This window comes from Aulonocara sp. 'chitande type north' Nkhata Bay, linkage group LG4 (genome assembly GCF_057382095.1).
Source record: "Aulonocara sp. 'chitande type north' Nkhata Bay isolate Kocher_YH1m ecotype deep benthic linkage group LG4, A_spYH_male_GT1.1, whole genome shotgun sequence".
Taxonomy (NCBI): Eukaryota; Metazoa; Chordata; class Actinopteri; order Cichliformes; family Cichlidae; genus Aulonocara; species Aulonocara sp. 'chitande type north' Nkhata Bay.
This window is the reverse complement of record NC_141347.1, coordinates 34,655,892-34,678,273: the sequence shown is the minus strand read 5'-3', so window position 1 is coordinate 34,678,273 and position 22,382 is coordinate 34,655,892. Positions and strand designations below refer to the sequence as shown.

The 22,382-nt window shown below is 42.7% G+C and overlaps 1 protein-coding gene across 1 annotated transcript; it reads left to right on the top strand.

The window, feature by feature from the left end:
• The first annotated feature begins 12,132 nt into the window (after positions 1–12,132).
• LOC147333158 (uncharacterized) lies at positions 12,133–18,139 on the top strand. Its single transcript, XM_086290824.1, has 3 exons — positions 12,133–12,190; positions 14,808–14,950; positions 17,468–18,139. The coding sequence occupies exons 1-3, from the start codon at positions 12,133–12,135 to the stop codon at positions 17,930–17,932; spliced, it is 666 nt and encodes a 221-aa protein (XP_086146950.1). The 3' UTR covers positions 17,933–18,139.
• The last annotated feature ends 4,243 nt before the right edge of the window (positions 18,140–22,382 follow it).

Below are 22,382 nucleotides of genomic sequence, written 5' to 3'. Positions count from 1 at the left end.
ACCCGTACAAATCAGTGCATGATCTACTGTTAATTTTTGTGCGTCTTCCATTTCCTCCCCGTGTCTCTCTCATTGTGCCACTCACCAGGGATTTGCACTTCTGTGTCGAACAATAAAATGGCTGGGATATGGCAGCTTCAACCGGTGCATTTCACTCTGCAGCTTCCTGATACTCTGACCTCAATTACACCCACTAGGGAATGCACCATTTTTCAGGAAAGAATAGTTCCAGGTTCGAGTATTGTGCGGTTAAAGGTACACTCCCAGTTTTTTATGTCTTCTGCATATTAAAATCTATTCAGTTCTCATTTCACAGTAGACGACTAAATCGCCATCGTGCAGTTGAGGAAATAATTCATATCACCCGGGACTTGTGCCAGTGTTGGTCACACCTTCAACTGTCACGCGCTCCGTTTCGTCTGCACACTACTTCCTGCGTTGGCAGTGAAAGCTGCAAATATTGATTTTTTTCTTGCATAGGGCGATAATCCGTCAGAACGTGGCTTCGTTTGCCTTTTATGGTTCTGATTGGACCGATTAACTCGGGTTACGTAATCATGATCCGAGCTAACGTTTACACCGTAGCTACAACCCTTAGCTGCTCTTACTTAGAGGAGGCTTATTAAATGTTAACTTAAATGTTGGAAATAAACAGTGAACGGATTGCTTGCACTCAGACATCCTTCCACTGGCAGAACTTCAGTTTAAGGCCTCCTTGGGCTGGACGGTGAAAGAAGTTTCCGTCCTGCTTTAATATGGAAACGAGCCAAGTGTCTTAACTGTGTCTTCTCATAATTGGATATGTTTACTCGTGTCTACGAGGATCTGAGTTCGTCTGGGGTGAACGGGTTAAGAAGAGAATTTTATCAGAGGAAGTGTGGTGAACGATGCGCCCTCTCATTTAGCTGACTGGATGAACATGCTTCGCATCTTTTAGGTCTGTTGTTTCTGGTGTACCAGTGTCGGTATGGCACAGCAGCTGCTGTATCCCCTTCCTGCCTTCTGGAGATCAGAGCGGTGCCAGGCCAGCATCTGCAGAGCATTGGCTTTGGAGCAGAGGAGCAGAGGAGGGAGGGAAGGAGTTGTGTGAGTGTACGAGCATGTGTGTTTGTCCTCTGGCTGTCTGGTATTGTCACGGAAGCCCTTTGGACACTTTCCAGCCTGCCTTCGGGCTAGATGATTCATCCAGTCGCTACAGTTATGGCGCTAACAACTAACACGCATTGAGTTGGAGGAAGAGTGCGATAGAAAGTCACGAAGAACAGAAACACAGAATCTTATGCGTTGAACTCTTTGAATTTACACCGTTTGTAATTTAAGTTTTAATATACAAAAACATTTACAAGCACGTCTGTACCAGTAACGCGCCAGTCTTACCAGACAACGATTGCTTTCTACCCGTTTTCCAGCCCTTTTACCACTTCCAGATGAATGTTTGGTAAATGACTTATGAATCATGCAAGCATAAAAAAGCAGCTCAAGGCATGAACAAGCGTTGTGTGTGCAAAGAACTGGTTTTAAATGGCATCTTTTGGAACTTTGTTACCATGAAAACAACATAATTTGTTCCCATTTGTTTTGCTGAATTTATGAAAAATACCAGCGATAAGACAGTTTGACAGCCACAAAATACGATTTTTGCACCAACAAAGTGATTCCCAAAGAGCTGTTAGAAACAAACATGGCATATCTTGACATGGTGTGCTTGTTGCCTTTGAATGGTTGCTTCAAAAACACGGACCAGGTCTGTGACTACCTGCAGTCAGCTTCTGTACTCAAACTGACTTTGGTGCGCTGAGATGGTCAAAAACATGGAGTCAACTGAGTGTGGTCAAGTTGGCAGTTACATGCAATCTGATAAATAGACAAAATCTTTTGCTGTCTACATATACAGAGAGGTTGACTCCCACCAGACCACCTGACCAATCACCTTGTGATAGAAGCGGGCCCCCAGAGATGCCGTGTGTTGCACACTCATCCTCTGGGTGACCAGCTAGTCAGGAGGTGAAAAACTCAATGCAGTCACTGGCCTATCACCAATTTTTTTTTCCTAGTTGCAAGGAGAGTGCGATCCTGTTTATACTGTAGTGTGAACGGGCCATAACACTGCAAAGATTGCAGGACAGTGCTGTCACTATTAATTTCTCGTGACCTTTGTGAGGACAAAAAGGCGTTTCTGATGACTCTGACTTGTGAACAGACGAAAGGTTCAGCGTACCAGCTGAAGGTAACAGATAAATCAAGGTCAGTTTAGTTAAAAAGCAGAGAAGACGGTGAAAGGTGGCTTTCACAATCTGCTTTTAATTTACGTAGCTCTATAATAGACCAGCAGCAAAGCGTCCCATTGTAGAAACCTCCACAGCATTTCTTTTGTCTCTATCCCGTCTTCCTTCTCTCACCCCAACCAGTCGCAGCAGATGGCTCCGCCCCTCCCTGAGCCTGATTCTGCCGAAGGTTTCTTCCTGTTAAAAGGAAGTTTTTCCTTCCCACTGTCGCCAAAGTGCTTGCTCATACGGGGTCATTTGATTGTTGGGTTTTTCTCTGTATGTATTCTACCTTACAATAAAAAGTACCTTGAGGTGACTGTTGTTGTGATTTGGTGCTATATAAATTGAATTGAATTGAATTTAGAAGCATGAATTTACAGCATGTTGGCTTAATGTCATCACAAAATATTTGTTGTTTCTTTGAGTTTTTTCACCTCACTTCAGGCCAGCGTTCAGCTTCAGAAGCGTCCCTGCAACAGGTGAATAGCAACAAATCCTAACGTCATGCCACAGTCCAGCAAAGCTAAGCTGAATTCAAGGTACTGGGACGAGGACATCCAGACTGAGATCTGGGCTTAGATGACGATTGGTATTTTTAGAAATACAAATCTCCAATACTTTAATACACTTTAACAGTAAAAAGCCGTTTATGGAGATTACAGAAGGAACTCTGACAAAAAACAGCGTAGTGGCAACAATTCTCTGCACAGCACAGCAACAAAGTCTTATTGTGACAACGTTACAGTACATGCGTTATAGGATTTCCATATGGTATGCCATGTAGGTGAAAGGTCCATGTACAGAGGTGGATGTGTGCACGATCCTGTCTGTAACACTACACAGGTCACCGGTGAAATGGACGATGTTCAGAGTTTAAAGGAGTTGACTACAATAACTCGTAATCCACTCTGTTTGTAATCCTGCTGAGGTGCTTTGGAGCAGGAGCCTGCTGTGTGGTATCAGCAGAGCAAAATAGTTGACCGCTAGCTTTGACCAGCTGATGGGGGGATTACTAAGTAAATCCCCCGGTGTCCTGGAAATCTTAACGAGCCGCCTGAATGTGTCAGAGGGCACTTTGGATCATTGCGGTTCCACAGAAATAGGAGCAAATAGAAACTCAAATATGCTGTCAGATATAATTTGGTTATGTTTAGTTTCCCTACAGAGTGACTGCGGGTCTTTATGTTTAGATCCAAAGCTACAAATAGGCAGCAAATGATAAAGGCTTAGTTCTTGTTCCCGCAACCCGTACTTATGTCACCTCATTAAGAAGAAAACCACGGAAGAAACATGTGACTCAGACAGAAAAAGCAACTCCTTCAATGACCTAATGTAAATGTTTAGAAGGAAGTTCAAACAGCACCTTTTTTCTATCCCAGCCTGTATCCTCCAAACATCAGAATCAGCCTCCAGACTGAGTCTGTGATGAGGTGTCGCTACAATAACCATGTGAAATCTTGGAGAAGTGAGGAATAAGCAGTTTCTGTTTCCAGGCAACATCATCTCTATCGACTGTGGCGAGTTCAAAGGATCGGAGGAGAGTTTACGCTGTCGCTCTTACATCTGCTGGTTAACACGACCTAGTTTCACATATACACTTGCACGCTATACTTGAACCAGTGACCTTTTAATTAGATGATGGCTTACTTACTCTGGCTATTTGTTTTTACTTGCATCTTCTGCTCGCTGGGATGAATTAGCAGCAGCAGCAGTTTCAGCCTGCAGCTGTGAACACTCACTTTAACCTCTGTGCTCCTCCACCTCCACCTGCACTTTAATAACACTGCTATTTTGGTCATTTTCAGATGTCTGACCAATACAATATTCAGAGCACAGTGTGGGAGGATGATCCTCAATAGCAAATGGAGGAGTGTAAGTCTGAAATAAAACATGTCTCACCACAAGCTGCTAATGTATTTTATCATTCTCTTTCAATGGAGCTTTTATGGTTTCCGATGATTTGTGAAAAGCTAAAAGCTGAGCAGCATTTCGAATCCTGTTGAAACATTTTGTTTTTCTGCTCCAGTGTTATTGTATTTTTAGATGAAGTTTATTTCACTGAACATTTCTAAATATGATCAAGCGCTTCCATTTCCTCTTTAAAAAGCAGAATTTGCTAAAGATGCAAGAAAAGAAAGATTGGTACCATTAGAAATATGCACATGCAAAACTAGGATAAAGTACACATTGTGCATACTATAAATCAGCAAACAAAACACTAAATTAGGTAATTATTCATAGTTTTTAATCATGTGACTGGTGCAGAAATTTTGAGGGCAAAAGTCCGGGTCATTGAAGGCAGCATTACTGTAATATTTCGCTCATAGTTAGATTAACTTCTTTTGACATGAATCTAATCATAAGATATTTCTAGTGAGTTTAATGATCCTCAGTTGACAGCCTGTGTTGATACGACAGGGTCTGCAGGACGCTCTGGCTCACAGTTGTGAACAAACTGAGGAGTTGGTCGTTGCATGTGAGTGAACAGCATTCCAAACCTGATAAAATAATTAATCAACAGATAAAACCAACCTCCAGGTCGGTTTTCCTATAAAGTCGTGTTGCAGTCTGCTGTCACTTCCAAGTTCGCGTGAGGTCGAGAGATACAAGAACTAATGTGCTTCCATAAAATTCAATTTGCGTCGGTTTGTAGTTTGAAAAATATCATAGCCAGCAACCTTCAAGGGATCTGTGACCCCAAGGCAGCAGGCTGTTTGTTTGGATAACGAGGAACAGTTTCTCATGAAAACTCAATGTCCCTCTTAATTTGTTATTTGAAAAACAATTAAAACTATTCACAATCTAACCTCTGTAAAAAAAAAAAAAAAAAAAATTGCAGGCATTTGAATGTAGTCCATCTTCTGCTGACTCTCAAGCAGGCTTTGGTTGCAGGTAAACAGTCCACGTGGAGAGCAACCTGTGCTGAAAACCCTTGTACAGTCTTTATCGGACAACAATTTATCTTTCATTAGACTTTTTTGGAAATGCATCTGTGTTCATTAACAATATGTCTTGACGAGTGCTGCGCGGCAGGCAGGAAGAAGCACCCAAGTGCAGGATTCAAGATGGAAGCTTAACTTCAGGCACAGCTTTATTCGCCGGGAAAAACAACTCGCAAAACAAACCAAAACCTCAAACGTGAAACCTAAGCTAAATTGACACTAGGAAACACAGGCTCGGAACATGCCGCGAGAAAACACAGCACAAAGAGAGTCAACAGAGGAGATGGCAGGGGACTAAAATACACAGTGGTGTAATCAGGAAACGGGATACAGAAGGGAAACACAGCTGCGACTAATTGGGCAGGACGAGACAAGGGAAGCAAAACTGAATACTCTGACATAAGACACAGACTTTCAAAGTAAAACAGGAAAAACACGGGAGATGTGGGACCTGGACAGGCACTGAGAAAACATGAGAAGAGAGACTGAATGCAGAAAAGGGAATTTCAAAATAAAACAAGGAGCACACGGCAGGTAGAGAGACACAGAGGAAGCATGGGAACAAAAACCTAAGAACTAGAAATTCTCCAGAAACATATCCAACAATTACACTGAAACATAAGATAATATTAATGAAGTCACCAGACTCAGGACCATGACACGATAACTGCTGGACCGAAACCAAAAGTTTGGCCAGACACTCGCTGGTTACAAATTAGCTGTTTCCCCCAGAGACAAGTCAACTGAAGGTTCCCCAAACGGGTTAAACTGTAGCCAGTGTGCACTAAATTAACAAACTGCAATATTTTATGCAATTTGTAATGAAACTTCGGTCTTTATATTTTTAAAAAGGAGGCTTTCTAAGTAAAAATGAATATGAAATCTGCTGTAGCTTTGTGAATAAGCGATGATTCATTGCAGCCTGTACAAACTGATCTTTTATCTCCTCGACTCTCAAAGCAGGGAGGGGGTTAGTAAGTTTGTGAGCATGCATAAAAGCAGCGCTTTGGGGTTGTACGGGTAATGCTGTCCTGATTTGCATCTATTTAATGGCCAAGCTCAGGCCACACAGCAGATGGCTTGTGCAGGTTACGCACCAGTCTTACTTTGACCCTTTGTCTCAGCAGTCTCCATCTATGAATAAATGACAAGGTGTATCTGGAACAACAGAACAGGTAGACGCTGAACATTACTGACTCACCCGCAGGCTTAATCGCTGCTTAACAAGTCTTTACTGCATATATGATAACTGATTTAAAGAAGAAACACTAAACAGTGAGATGGGAACTTTATCTGCTCATTCGTTCTGATGCCATCAGCAGCAAACTGATAAAATGTTTATGAGTAACGCAGAAAATGTTTCTTCTCATAACCTCCTGTTTCCTCACATTTTCAGTTCTTTGGAGAAATACAGGAAGATTGCATTTTTTAAACTCACTGTGGATTTTTTTAAAATCTTGTTTTCTTCTACAAGATGAATTGAATCTTGCTGTAGGACACATTGGGCTCCTGTGCATCCCTGTGCTGGCAAGCAAGTGCTCCTGTACATGACAGAAAAGGGAAGGAGCCACCACTTGTGTTGTGGTGTGTGGGCACACTTATGACAAAGTAAGGAACTGTTACTTTGTTATGATACTAGTATCTTAAAAGGAGCTGACATAGTTTGAATTATGAAGCTTTCTGCTACCAGCATTGTTCAGTTTGTCGGTCAAAATGTGTGGATGCTGTTGTTTTTCTCCACCCATGTTTGGGCTGATCAGGGCTAAAGAATAACATTTCACCAGCTACCTCGGTCAATTTTCATCTGAGACAAGGGGGTTCAAATGTGGTAATTTTCATCACTTTGTGGAAGGAGGAAAGTGTAAACATCATCCAGAACTGCCACAGACCTTGCTTATGTGTGAAAGGAAACAAAAACAAAGCGTCCTCACAAAAGAAAGCGTTTCAATCGAGCAGTCTTTACGCTAAAGGAGAATATTTATCACCTCCGCACAGAGCTTATTTTAAATAGACAATGTCTTCAATCTCTGGCTCTGCAAGACATTGCTGATTTTCTGTTGTTCTCTGTGGAGGATGAGGCAGATAACAATACCATTTACAAACCCACCACTGAGCCAGACAACAGAGACCCAATGAAGCAACCAGGCAGCTGTGTGGGCTGCATCTTCCCACTGAAACCATGTTGGCCTGGTGCGCTCAATTTTGCTGCTGAATGGAAAGGTTTTAAGCTCTAACATTATCATACCAACATTATCGTAAGTATAATGAATATCACCAATTTTTTCTCTTCTCGGTGACAAATGTTTTTTAAATGGTAACAAAGCTGTAACATTTAGATAAAGAAATGATGCAAATTTTCCATTTTTTGCTGACATCAAAGCCCTTTAACACTCAGAAAATCACAAGTGTTTGGTGTTCAAGAAGATATGACACTTCTATACCTAAAGCTGATCTCCTCTGGTCCAAATCAGTTGATGAGTTTTAAAAATCATTTTTCTCTCAATTCAGTTTCTATTAATGGACAAAAATCCAGCTCAACCAAAAACAAAACAAAAAACGCTCACGTTCCTACTAAACTCATTTGGACCCAAAAAGTGCACAAAGCCTTTTCAATCTACACATCCTACAAATCAACCTTAATTACTAAACAATGTTTTTAGATGCATGCATTTCAGTTTGGATATGAGGGTGTGAAGCTGTGAAGCTAACACTAGCTGTAACAAACTAGCTAGCTCTGGTTAGCTAGCTAGTTCCCTGGTTAGCGAGCTGGTTTGGTACGTCTGTGATTATTTGCAATATAAAATTATACAGATTTGAAACAAATGTACTTAACTTAAGAACTAAACAGGTCACCCCTTAGAGCACAATTAAAATGGCTTCCATCAGCAGCTATGGCACTAAAAATAAGTTCAAATTGAGCATCAGAATGGGGTAGAAAGTGAATTTCAACAAGACGCACGCAGAGTATTTCAGAAACTGTTGATCTACTGGGATTTTCCCACGTGACCATCTTCAGGGTTTAAAGAGAAGAAGAGAAACTATCCAGTGAGCGGCTGTTCTTGGCAGGACATGCCTCATTGATGCCAGTGGTCACAGGACAATGGATAATTGGTGACCCGAAATAGGCACTCTGGCAGAGTTACTTTTTGTGTGTCTTTTTAAGTAGTTTTAAACTTGTGATCCACAAAAAGTAACAGTGAAAGAAGACTATTTTTAACCATAACGTTTTTAACAAACTACATTAACAATCAAGATGGACATAGCAAGCCTCACCAGAACGGCTTTAGTCGAAATTGGATATACAAGATGGAGTTAAGGCTCTGCAAGGACATCTGATTTCTAAGTTTGCAATGATTAGAATGATGTATTTTAGTGCATTGATTTATTTTAGACAAAGAAAAATATACATTTATTGCTGCTCCCGCCCTGCGTTACAATCAGCGCGGGAGCAGTGGCTTTGCTAATGCACGATTCATTTGCAGTTTGGACGCATAGGGGTGAACTCTGATAGCAGCTGGGGGGGACAGCTGTGTGAGGACTATCTGCTGCCTGTGAGTGCTTTGGAACGAGCGAGGTGCCCACGGCAGCACCTGCTGCTTGTTGAGAGTAAGAGCAATACTTGCTTTCATGTCAAAAAGTCATCATAAGTCTCCAATAAGTCGCCAGATTTGTTGCTAGTCGCTTTTTAGAAAAAAAGGCGCTAAGGGGGTCTGAAAACTCGCTAAATATAGTGACAAACTCACTAAGATGGCTACACTGGCCGATAGGAAGGAAACAGTGTATCAAATAATCAATCATTTCACCCAAGATATGCAGAAGAGCATCTCTGAACCTTGAAGAGGATTAGATACAGCCGCAGAAGACCACACCAGGTACCACTTCAACTAAGCACAGCAGACTGAGGCAACAGTTGGCATGGCCTCACCAAAATTAGGCAACATAAGATTGAAACATTGGTTTATCTGGTAAGTCTCAGTTTCTTCTGTGGATGCTAGGATCCAGATTTTTCACACACAACATGAAAGCATGGGTTCAACCTGCTTGTATTGGTTCAGGTGGCTGCTGGTGGTGTAAAGGTGTGGCAATATTTTCTTGGCACACTTTTGGGCCCCTTAGGACCAACTGACCATCGTTTAAACATCACAACCTCCCTCAGGATTGTTGCCAACTGCATCCACTGTGTACCTAACCACACCAAGCCACAAAGTTAAAATAATCTCAAACGGTTTTCCTGAACATGACAATGAGTTCACCGTCCTCAAATGGCTTCAGCTGTCACCGGATTTCAAACCAGTACAGCAACTTTGGAATGTGATGGAAGAGAAAGATTGCGTTATTGATGCGCAGCAACTGTGTGACGTTTTCATGTCAACATAGACTAAAATCTTGAATGTTTGAGGCACCTTGGTGAAGCTATAGCAAGAATAGCTAAGGCAGTTCTGAAGGACTGAGTATAAATTCATTCTTTAGTGTTTTGCTGTGCAGTCAGAGTTTGAATAGGTGACAAACACATTCAGACAGTTCTGGAATGTGAGTAGGATTAACTGCATAGTATAACTTACGATAAACAAAGAGCAAAGTTATTTGTTCCTCTTCCTTGTTTTACCATTGTCCACTTTTTCGGACGTGTTACTTCGGCCACAGAGGCAGCTCATTTGAAAATATTTCATCTAATTTTTGTGAGTGAAAAATTTGACCAGCAGTCTCATGTACTGACATCAATGAGAATCTGAAACCTGAAGTATGGGATCAAAGCTGAAAGCCAGAATTTACACTTAAATTCTCCTCATTTTCTACTTTAATAGCGTTAAATAAAAGGGATGCGAAGTGGGATGGCGGAGTCTAACAACTCTAACAAATCACGGCATTGTCTGGTTTTCTTACATAACACACCTGTCATCTCACCCACACATACAGACCAGTTTGGTTAGACATTTTTCCTCATAATCATTCATAAAACACAAACAAAGAATTCCCGTATTTAAGAAACCACTTAAGGAAAGTACCAGATAAATGTTCTTGCAGGAAGTCACACTCATACTCATACTTTTAGGTTTAATGGATTAAGATTAATTACAAAGATGAATGCAGGAGCCACAAACTCGAAGCGTTTCTATCAGGCTAAGAAGGAAGTGTGACAGATTTCCAAAAAACATCAGTAATCTCCAGCTGTTAATAAGGAAAAGAAAAAAGGATCAGAAATGCAGCAAGAATATAACAGATCATTTATTCCTGCTCATATGCTGTCTTTTTTCTGGTCAGCGGTTCAATTTGACACCTACGGCTCAGTGCTGGGACGTATTTGGGCTTTTCATCAATGGCATCAACACTGTGGCAGCGTACATCATGAATGCAAGGAGAGCCAGCATGAGTGGCAGTTATTTATTCAGCCTGAGGAAAATGGGAACAAGCCGCATCAAGAAATAAAGAAAGTAAGAGAATTTATTAGAATTATGCGGACAGCTGGCTTTTTTTTATGCTTTGACTCAAGGAAACAAACTCAAAGACATAAAATCATGGCATTACGTCCCAGAAAAGCTCTGCTGATACCCTTCGTGGAGTCGGTATATCCTGGTATATCCTATATCCCTGCATACTGTGAGCCTGGTTTAGGCCGTCCCACAGTAGCTCCACATCATGCAGATGAAAATAACAGCTTTTAATTATAGAGCTCTAGAGCATTGTTATTCTAACAATGGCCAACATCACTGGATGAGATCATAATCAGGACCATAGGCTGAATGTAATGTAGAACAATAAAGTACTTGTACTTCTACATTACATTCAGCCTATGGTCCTGATTATGATCTCATCCAGTGATGTTGGCCATTGTAAGAATAACAATGCTCTAGATATCATTTGAATATGAATAAATATATAAAACCTATTTTAAAAACTTTATTAATTATTTACTAACGACTTAACTTAAACAGGACCCCCTAACTTAATGAGCAGATGTTAAAACTATATCAATCCATTCACTTCCTCTTATATGTTTCACAGAAACAGTGGTGCTGGAGCCTTTCCCAGCTGTCAGGGGGAATATCAGAATATTTAATCAGAAATAAATAGGAGCTACGCAGTGCAGAAGAAAACTGTAAAGGAAACACTGAGCGTGGTTTTGAGGAGACTCGTGTACAGCCGTGTGCACTAATATTCACATGAAAAGCAGCAGTGCATAAGAAGGGGGTAGAGGGGGACAGACCCCTGCACTCCTAGTGCCAGTTTTAAAGCCATCTAAATGGGAAGGGTTACATTAGGAAGGACATCCAGTGTAAATTCTTTACCAAGTCAAACATTAGAATCAAGAATCGAGAATTCAATATCTGATCGATCGGAGCTCAGGTATTAACAACAAACGCCTCCGGTGCTGATGGTCAACACGGTGCTGCTGTTGGCTGAAGGGGAGAGGGGGAAGGTGTGTTAGGAGGCAGTGAGAGAGAAGGAAACGTAGAGGTCAGGAGGTGACAGTCGGAAGTTTAAATGTAGGGATGATCCGTTAAAGAAGAGCGATAGCTTATAGAAGGAAGGTGGGAGATGAGTGTAGAAGGGAAGCAAGGCCAGCAGCACTGAAGGTGGGCTCAAACTGTTATACCATGGCGTAAACAGGAAGAGAAACTGTAAGTACTATTGTGGTATTCCAAGATGGACGTGAGACCTGCTATGATGTGTGCTGTGAAGATGGTGACACTAAGAAAAAGGCAGGACACAGGGCTGGAGGTGTTAAGAAGAAGTTGGGAGGGACCAGGATGGACAGAATTAAAAATGAGTACATCAGAGGGAGAGTTTAGTCCGGAGTTAAAGTTGCTTTTTAACTGCTGCAATGGTTTAGACCTGTGCAGAGGGCAGATAGTGGGTATGTTGGACAGCGGACGTTGAATATAGAATCGACAGGCAGAAGGTAAAGACCACAGAGAAAACTCATGGATGTTGTGAGGGAGGACATGCAGAGGGTGGGTGTGACAGAGGAAGATGCTAGGGGTAGGGTGAGGTAGAGAGAGATAATCTGTGGCTACCATTAAAAAAGACGACGAAGAAGAAGGGGCCGGTCCAAGAGAGCATTTTTATGATCCTGGAGAAAACTGTGGATATGATGTAAGGTTCATACTTTTACCCAGTGATGCTTTATAAATCCTAAAAGATGATGCTAAATTCTTTAGTTTTCAGTGTTGTGAATGTACTGTTTTAATGAGTTGGGTCCTTTATGAATTCATTTAAAGGGCCCACATTGTATTTAAATGCCAATACTATTTTAATCTTGTTAGAAATGATGGAAAACCAAACATGTTTCCCAAATCCACCAGCCATTCTTGTCCTGAGCCAAGAGCTACTAACTGAATGATTATTACTACAGTCAGGGGCTTAATGAACCAGCAGGCGGTAGCTCTGTGCTGCTCCAAGGGAAGACGGACATCAAATAAAAATGTTTTGCATAACAAGCAGATAAGAAATCACATAAACCTTTTCCTCTTTTGCTCTTTTGTACCTGGGTCATTTTTGCATACCCCCAAGCCTGAGATCAGCAGTGATTCAGCACTCGATAACACGATTTCTTAATATTAGATTAGATTAGATTAGATTAGATTAGATAGAACTTTATTAATCCCTCGGGTGGGTTCCTCTGGGAAATTCGATTTCCAAAAAAGCACAGCACCGACAGAAGTTACAGAGTTACAGAATATTATATATATATATATATATAATACACACACACACATATATATATAAATACAGAGACAATATAAATAAAAATATTACCACAGAGCTTTACAGTGCCGCTCGTCATTTTTTTTAATGTGTGCTTTTGCTTTCTCCGTGTCACTGCTGGAGCCAGTCCTAAATAACATGCCACAAAAGTACATCAATCACAGAGCATCCAAAGTCCTCCTGGTTATGTAACAGTCCTGCATTCCGGGTAGGATCCCAGCTGAGACTAAAGCCTCTGCGGACGGGGCTTATTTTGTGCCAGAAAACGGACAATATTTCATACCGAGTGGGCACAGATATGCCTCATGTACCTGCACACGCTCAGACCAAACTCCTGCCAGGTTTTATGAATGTACTGCAAGCTGCGCCAGGCGTGTTGCGAGGAGGCAATGAACTCGACGCGAGTTCATCCTGTCCACATGAGTGTGCATTTCTGCAGAGGTCTCACTTCGTTTCACATGCTCTTTAACGTTAAAACATTTCGTGACCCCTGCCGCTGTGACCTCCCCGCTCTTCAGCTTAAAGCTTCAGCTACTATTTATTCATCGTCCTCCTCACGACTGCTCATTAAGGATCCATCTGTTTCCTCAGTGGCATGAAATTTACAACCTGATGTGGGTGGAGAGGTCTCGTACTGAGCTTGCAGTTTTAGCATGAGAAAACAAACCTGATGGGAAAGTTTCACTTTGCTTCCCACTGCAAAACATATTCATCAGTTGGGGTATGTTGTTATTGCTTGCTGGGTCCTTCTATCTCTCTCGCTTGCCCTGCACACCACTGGCTGGCTGCATGTCACCCAGATCACAGTCAAGAGCCCTCTCCGCACAATCATTCCAGTTGCTGAATAATACAAAGCAAACAGTGACCTACTTTCAATGTAGGGAACAAGCTAGAGGAAAGACTTGGAGTGGAATCCTGCAAGGAAGTGGACTGTGGGAGGGGTGGAGTGACATCGGGAGGTGGGTGGAGCAGTGATGGACATGTTTAAGCATTGGTTTGAGTCAGCATTTAGGAGAAAAGAGGCGTGCCTTTGTGGTTAAGATGCCAGCAGCAAGCATGGCCTGCCATGTGAGCTCCGAGTTCGGTCCAGGAAGCCTGCCGATCCCAATCCGCTGCTTGTATCCCCCTGTAAATGTGATTAAACAGGCAGGCACAAGAATACTGCAGCAAGCCCCTATCCTGGAGGCCTCCCTGCACAAGGAATGCAGTTCACAGAAACAGGGCCTCACACATGTGTCACACCATCAATCTGGGCAGAGTACACTCCTTGACCGAGTACCCGCCCTTCTGCATTCCAGCTATTTTTCTACCTTTTGTTTATGTTGTGTTTATTGCAGGTACGCTGTAATGTTGCACTTGTTGCTAAGGGCGTTTTCTTCTTCCCCGTCATTGTCATCAAGACAGAAAACCGCACGCAGGACGGAGAAAACAAACAGCAACCGTACTGCAAATTAAGACAAATGTCCCCAAAAGTTTTCCCCCAAAACAAAAACTTGTAAGTATTGTATTGGCGTCATTTATTAGTACAGTGACATTAAACATGCCTCACATGTTAATTCAGTGGTTAACTAGAGCCATAAATTATGTTTTGTATTAAAGATAATTAATGCGATTTCCAATAAATATGCACTTTTAATCAGTTTGTTCCCCAAAGACATAAATGCCGAGTTTGAAAGAGAAGAAGTTCATCACTGACTGAAAGATGTTTCTGTGCTTCATTCTGCAAAAAGCTGCCCACAGTATAAATTAGTAAATAAGGTAGAAACAGGAATTTCATTCTGGGGCATTTTGATGTTTGGCTGCTCCGTGTGCACGAGGTGACAAATAAAGTTGCATTGTGTCATAAACATTAAAAATGTTTTCTTCTCTTTCTGCTGCTTTACACATACAGGTAACAAACCATTTCTGCAGTGTAAGGCTGACAAAGAAAGTAATGAAGTTCAGGTTTGTCAGACCTTTACCTTTCCCCTGGCACATGGAGCCAAAACATGCAACAAGTTGCCCAACGTGGACGCCAGACAAACACAGATGTGGGTTAGTGTTTTTAAAATAAACAGTTTCTTCATTTGTACATTTTGGACCCCAGATTCTTACTAGAATCTTTGGTTGGACAATCTTTAAATTTGTAAAATAAACTGACCAAATTTTCCTTTAATTATTAGGATTTTATATAAAACAAGTCACCCTTGTTGGAACAAATCAACTAGCTTTGAGATGGCTATCAAGCTAAGTTCCTAAACAGATTGCGGTTAAGAAAGCTGGTAACTTAGCCCTCAGCCACACTGACATACAGACTGGTTGATGACCCCCAGCAGCCTCCAGTTGCCAGGGAAAAATGTGTATTCCCTGTCTGGGTGGTGAGTGTCTTTTGCTTTGAAAAATCGATTGCAACGTAGATACCAAAAACCTTGTGACTGCCCATGGTTTGCATGAAAGATGCCAACTTCTCTGCCAAAACTCACTATTTACCCCCTGAGCTGTCTTGCAAAAGGCTGGTGCAAACTGGAAACAGAATGTTGTACCTTACCGCTGCAGCCAACAGAATTAAAAAGGCCACCAGCAGCCTGTTTTTGCCTGAGGTTTCTTCCTGTTATAAAAGGTTTGTCCTCCCACTGTCAGCCAAGTGCTTGCTCAGCAGGGGGTCGTCTGAATGCTGGGCTTTTCTCTGTATTACAATAAAAAGTGCCCTTGAAGTAACTTGTTGTGATTTAATGTTATACGGAGAAAATGGAATTGAATTAATTTGAATTGTTCACATATTCACTGTCTCTTATAAGCAGTATATTAAATGCCCGACCAGAGAGGAGAGGACATTAGACCACTGTTACAGCACGATCAGCGGGGCCTATCGCGCGGTGCCCCGCGCTTCACTCGGACTTTCTGACCACGTCATGATCCACATAATCCCCGCGTACAGACAGAGGCTGAAGCTCTCCAAACCTGTCGTGAGGACTAAAAAACTGTGGAGCAACGAGGCTGTGGAGGAGCTTCGCACGTGTTTGGAGACCACAGACTGGGACACATTGAAGGCTGCTTCTACCAGCTTGGACGAGTTTACGGACACTGTCACCTCCTATATCCACTTCTGTGAGGACAGCATTGTGCCATCACGCACCAGGGTGAGTTATAACAATGACAAACCCTGGTTTACTCCTAAACTCAAAAAGCTGTGGCTGGAAAAGAGAAAGGCGTTCAGAAGCGGAGACAGGGACTGCTACAGAGAGGCCAAGTACAGGTTCACTAAAGAAGTGGACATTGCTAAACATCAGCACTCTGAGAAGATGCAGCAGCAGATCTCAGAGAATGACTCGGCCTCTGTGTGGAAAGGTTTTAGGAATATCACCAACTACAAGCCTAAAACCCCCCACTCCACTGATGACTTGCTCTTAGCCAACACCCTTAACGACTTCTACTGCCGTTTTGACGAGCCATCAGGCAGCCTTCACACCTCCAACGGCCCCAACAATAGAGACACTTTGGACACTCATTCCCCCACCTCTCCCCCCTCCATAGAGCCATCACCACCTTCAAACCGTTCACCTACAACACCCCCCTCCTCACCCCACACAAAAGAGGATTTCACACCACCTCCTCCCACCACAACTCTTCATATTCATGAAGCAGATGTGAGGAAGCAGTTTAAGAACCTGAATGCTCGGAAAGCTCCCGGCCCAGACGGTGTGTCTCCTGCCACCCTCAGACACTGTGCAAACGAGCTGGCCCCAGTGTTTTCTGGCATTTTTAACTCCTCACTGCAGGCATGTCATGTGCCTGCCTGCTTCAAGTCCTCCACCATAATCCCTGTCCCCAAGAAACCTAGGATCACTGGACTAAATGACTACAGACCTGTGGCTCTGACATCTGTGGTCATGAAGTCTTTTGAGCGCCTGGTTCTCTCCCATCTCAGGACCCTCACGGCCCCCCTCCTGGACCCCCTGCAGTTTGCATACAGAGCCAACAGGTCTGTAGACGACGCCATCAACATGGCCCTACACTTCATCCTGCAGCATCTGGACTCCCCAGGAACCTATGCCAGGATCCTGTTTGTGGACTTCAGCTCTGCCTTCAACACCATCCTTCCAGACCATCTCCGAGGCAAGCTTTCCCAGATGAATGTGCCTGATCCCATCTGCCGGTGGATCACTGACTTCCTGACGGACAGGAAGCAGCATGTGAGGCTGGGAAAGAATGTCTCGGACTCCCGGACCATCAGCACCGGCTCCCCTCAGGGCTGTGTTCTTTCTCCCCTGCTCTTCTCCCTGTACACCAACTGCTGCACCTCCACCCACCAGTCTGTCAAGCTAATCAAGTTTGCAGATGACACCACCGTTATTGGACTCATCTCGGACGGGGACGAGTCTGCCTACAGGAGGGAGGTTGAACGTCTGGTGTCCTGGTGCAGCCACAACAACCTGGTGCTGAATGCCCAGAAGACAGTGGAGATTATTGTGGACTTCAGGAAGGACACAGCCCCACTCCCCCATCATCCTGACTGACACCCCCATCACCTCTGTGGACTCATTCCGCTTCCTGGGTACCACCATCACCCAGGACCTGAAGTGGGAGCCCACCATCACCTCCGTCATTAAGAAAGCCCAGCAGAGGATGTACTTCCTGAGGCAGCTGAAGAAATTCAACCTGCCAACACGGACGATGATGCAGTTCTACACCGCAATCATCGAGTCCATCCTCACCTCCTCCATCACCGTGTGGTACGCTGGAGCCACTATCAGGGACAAACAGAGACTGCAGCGTGTTGTGCGCTCTGCTGAGAAGGTGATTGGCTGCAGACTCCCATCTTTGCAGGACCTGTACACCTCCAGGACATTGCGGCGTGCAGCTCGGATCTCAGCTGACCCTTCTCACCCTGGACACAGTCTGTTTGACCTGCTCCCCTCAGGCAGGAGGCTCCGGTCCATTCGCACCAGAACCTCTCGCCATAAGAACAGTTTCTTCCCCTCTGCTGTTGGACACATGAACAATAACCATATGACTGTACCCGCCACTAACACATGACCCTACGCTGTGTCACTGCATCATTCTATGTTTGGCACTGATCACCACCTGCACTCATGTATATATCTTTCCACGTAGCACTCTTAATTCTTATCCCTACTTTTATTTTTTTCCATGTCTATTTAAGTGCTATTTATGACAGCATGTTTGCACTGAAGCACCGCAGCAATTTCCTAATGTTGTAAACCTGCTCAACATTTGGCAATAAACCCCTTTCTGATTCTGATTCTGATTCTGATTCTTGGAGAATAGTTTGAGAGTTGGCGTCTAGCATGCAAACTACTGGTGATGAACTTTTTCAGCGATGCTTAAGAGCCGAGTCCAAAATGGGGGGTGCTGTCATGGTCACTTAGCTGTGTTGTACCATTAGCTTTGATTTGACCTCCTCTGCTGGAGCATAAACAGCTAAAGAAACTAAAGATTTACAGACAGGCACAACACAGGAGCTTAGACTTTGTGAACTTGCTATATTCTTAGTAACGGAGTTAAGCTAGTGCTGCAAATATTGTAACTATGCCCTCGTTGATAAAACAACTTGCACAGATATGTGTGGATTAGTGTAAATAACACTATTATATTACTATGATGTCCTCATGAAAATGTGCCAATTATGTCTTGACAGTGTGAGCCCAGTGCTGCAGGAGCTGTTCTCAAATTATCCTCTAGTGGCCAAGGCTCAAAATAGGTCACACATTAACCCATATACAGGATGTGAAATGTTTCAGACAAAGGTGTTGCACAACTCTTTTATGTGACAGTCGGTGTTTCCTCTGCTGCTCCTCTTGCAGTGACACAGAATCAGTCACGTAGCACAGCTCGGAGACGCTGTAATATGTATGTCTGAGAGGGAAATGTAGGACACTTCATCAGCAATTTGCATCTAACAGCGATATATATGCATGTGAGCGTACGCAAGGTTGGCTAAAAATAGATCAGTAAACAGTTGGCTGAGGTTCCGTGTGACCGGCGTCCCAGGGTTACCAGCTTGTCACTGCCCGCTGTCAAAAGCCTGGGTTGGCTTGACCTTCAATTTGCTTTTTGATTTCAAACTAAGGTAGATGTCATGATGACTAACGGTAAATGGCCTGTATTTGTATAGCGCTTTACTAGCCCCTACGGACCCCAAAGCGCTTTACACATCCAGTCATCCACCCATTCACACACACATTCACACACTGGCAATGGCAAGCTACATTGTAGCCACAGTCACCCTGGGGTGCACTGACAGACTAATGGATTAAGCACAGTGACTGTGGAAGTATGAGTCCATGATGTTAAGTACTGACTAAATCAGACCATTTATCAAATAAATGGCATTTGCCTTTGGGTGTTGCATGTAAGACTACATACTACAGATTAAGGCTATTAGGCCTATACATCTGTCAGAGAGTGGAGAGCTATGTACCTCCTTAGTGTTTCCAACGTATCCTTTTAACCTCATTATTTTTAATGAAATAAAAACAACAGACCAGCAAACCCTGCCTGTATTTATATGCTTTCTTAAAACAGAACTTATTAACAGGTGATTCACATCAAGGAACTAAGCACAAAGGCAAGCATCCCCTTTCCATGTCCATGAGGGAGGTAGCTTATTCTGTGTAGCTGCTGCTACGGACAAAAGCTCAAACATTAGACCAAACAAATATGAAACGGCATCAAAAGCCTAAACACTTTCCAATTTCTTCAGCATGACGTCATTGAATTGATGTCAGTAAGTCTCTGATGCCAAAAATGAATGAATTAGTATCCAGAGGCTGTTGAAGTGATCTCCTCCATTCAAAGTAACTCTATACATATATAGTATCAATTTTTCAGCCTAAATGTGACCAACTCTTTGCAGTTCTCTTTGATCTGCGTTTGACCCTGACCGACACCATTGACTGGGTGAGTGAGGCTGTCTCGGCTCAGGCCAAGGTTCATCTCATATTGGCCCAATGTCGAGTGTGTTCTGGTATTTGGGCCCACACAACATTTGCCAGCGCCAGAGGTGTGGTGAGCCCAGATGAGGCCAGAATGCGTTCGAGATCTGACCAGAAATTGTATAACCAGTTTGGTCAGAGACCATACCAGTGAACCGTAGGGAAACACAATGAAAACAATGACACAATTTAACGAAATCATTTACAGTCTGGTGGAAATAATCCTTTCTGTAAAGTAAAAACATCTGGAAGAATACAAATATTCACTGAAAAGCTATGAACACTTCACATGCTCATTGCTCATATAATCCTTATTTGTATCAGCAGGGCACACCCTAAAACATATCTTCCTTTTCCCTCACTTTTTCACTCAAACGTCCATCACAGCCTGAGTGCGTTGTTAAAAAAATGACACAAAATTCCAAATTTACCAAATCCAAACTTGTAACATATATACACACTGAATCTGTTGTGTTTTTCCAAAATATTCATTCTAAAAAAAACAGTGAAAAAGTGAAGTCGACATCAGAATCATCACACTTTTACTTTATCACCACTAGTGCACCGAAAACCTTTACTTTCCTCCACCAAACATGAGAGATGGTGTCCACCCATCATCTGGTACAAAATACTTACGAGTAATTTGTCTGCATTTTGTAGTAATAATTGCAAAATACAGACTAGAGACTGATGCACTTATCATTTTGTTTAGTTGTGGGCTGTATCTTTCACGTCTCGTTCGATTGTGGTTGGAGCACTGGTTGCACTGGTTACCAACTGGACACCAACTGTCTGCCATCTATAATCCAGTTTTGAGATCCCCTTCCAGACGCCTTAACGCCCACTCACATCCAGGGCTATTTGGCCTCAGGAAATCACATGATAGAGTGGGCTAGGCTTCACAATGGGTTCACCCGAAACCCTGGCTGATTGTGACCTACACCCATTTTCACAACTTAGCTCGTGTGATTAGGTGGAGGATCAAAAAGGGGTCCTCTTGGGGAGACTCCCATAGTGCTTAAATCTGGGACTCTCCACCAGCTGCTTGTAGAACTGAGAAGCTTCTTGGATGAGAGGTGAAACGTCTTAAAGGAAACTAAAAGAAGTCCAGACGCTTTTCTTTCTAAGTTCTTTAGACTACGATGACCTGGATGACTGAGAACCTTCACAAACATACTGGTTAACTTTACAGGTTTTACGGGAACTGTTTTCTCTTTTGGCCATTTTAAAAAACAAATTTGAAGTCACAGAAGCTCTCTGCTAGACAAATTGATTGCTTCTTTAATAAAGAGGTTGCAGCTGCGCTAACATCATTTGAAAATTATTATTATTTAGCCTGTAGGATGAAAAAAGCAAAGAAACTCCCCCTTTTCACAATTAAATGGATACTAATTTGATAGTGCCTTTCATCCAGATTAATAATGGTAACACGAAGACTGAATCAAGACTGAGAGCTGAAAATAAATGTTGGTTTCATTCAAGTGACAAAGACCATGATGAAAACCTCCAGTTAGTTCAGGTCTCAACAAAGGGGGCCTGAGACTCTGAAGGAAACATTCAGTGCTTTTTAATCAGTCTTATTCAATCATTACAAAATAGAGTGAAGTGTATTGATCGGAGCCTCTCCAGAGAGTCCCCTAATCATTACGAGCAGTCGCTGTGACCTCACGGGTTTATTGCTGTTAAATGACGGCTTGTAGGTGGTTATGTAAGTCACCTTCAACTACTCTGCATGTGAACATGAGCAGGTCAGCCATGTAAGTCCTGAAAATACAGGGTGGGCCATTTATATGGATACATTGTAATAAAATGTATCCATATAAATGGCCCACCCTGTAGAATAAAAATCTCTAATCATCTCAGAATCGTAACTGTTGCTTTGCTGTCACAGTACCTGTTCTGTTATAGGCAGAACATAAAACTCTAAAAATTCAATTACACATTTCAATACGATTGTTTCTGTCTATCTGGATTTTGGTCCCACAGATCCTTAAGTATCCAAAGCAAGAGATATACAGTGTTGTTTATTTTGCAGAAAGGAGTTACAAATACTTTGTGTTGTCATTCCAGTGCATGCATTTACATGAAACATATTTAAAATGCAGCATAAATAGGAAAATTGGAAATATAAGAAATGAACAGTTAGTTTCCGAGCGTACAGATTTGCGTGCAGCGGATCATGCAAACTTTGAACTGCGTGTGCAGATACAGTTACCACTGAACTATCTCTCCACGCTTTTTACCTCCTGCCTGTAGACAGACTCATCATTATTGGTGACACATCCCAGAGAAGACAAATTAAAACTATTGGAGATAAAGTATCTGAATTTCAGGAGCGGGACCACGCCTCCAAACACTCTCCTTCTGTATAGGTTCTCATCTATATATGTTCCCCCAGTTCTACAAGCTGTTCGTTCTTGTTTATGTGCCCCACCCTCCCTCTCCTTTTCAATTCTTTAACCTCTTTGCTTTTATTTAGTACACGGGGATCTGCCAGCCCCCGTGTTTGGCCTTCCCCAAACTGCAAATCA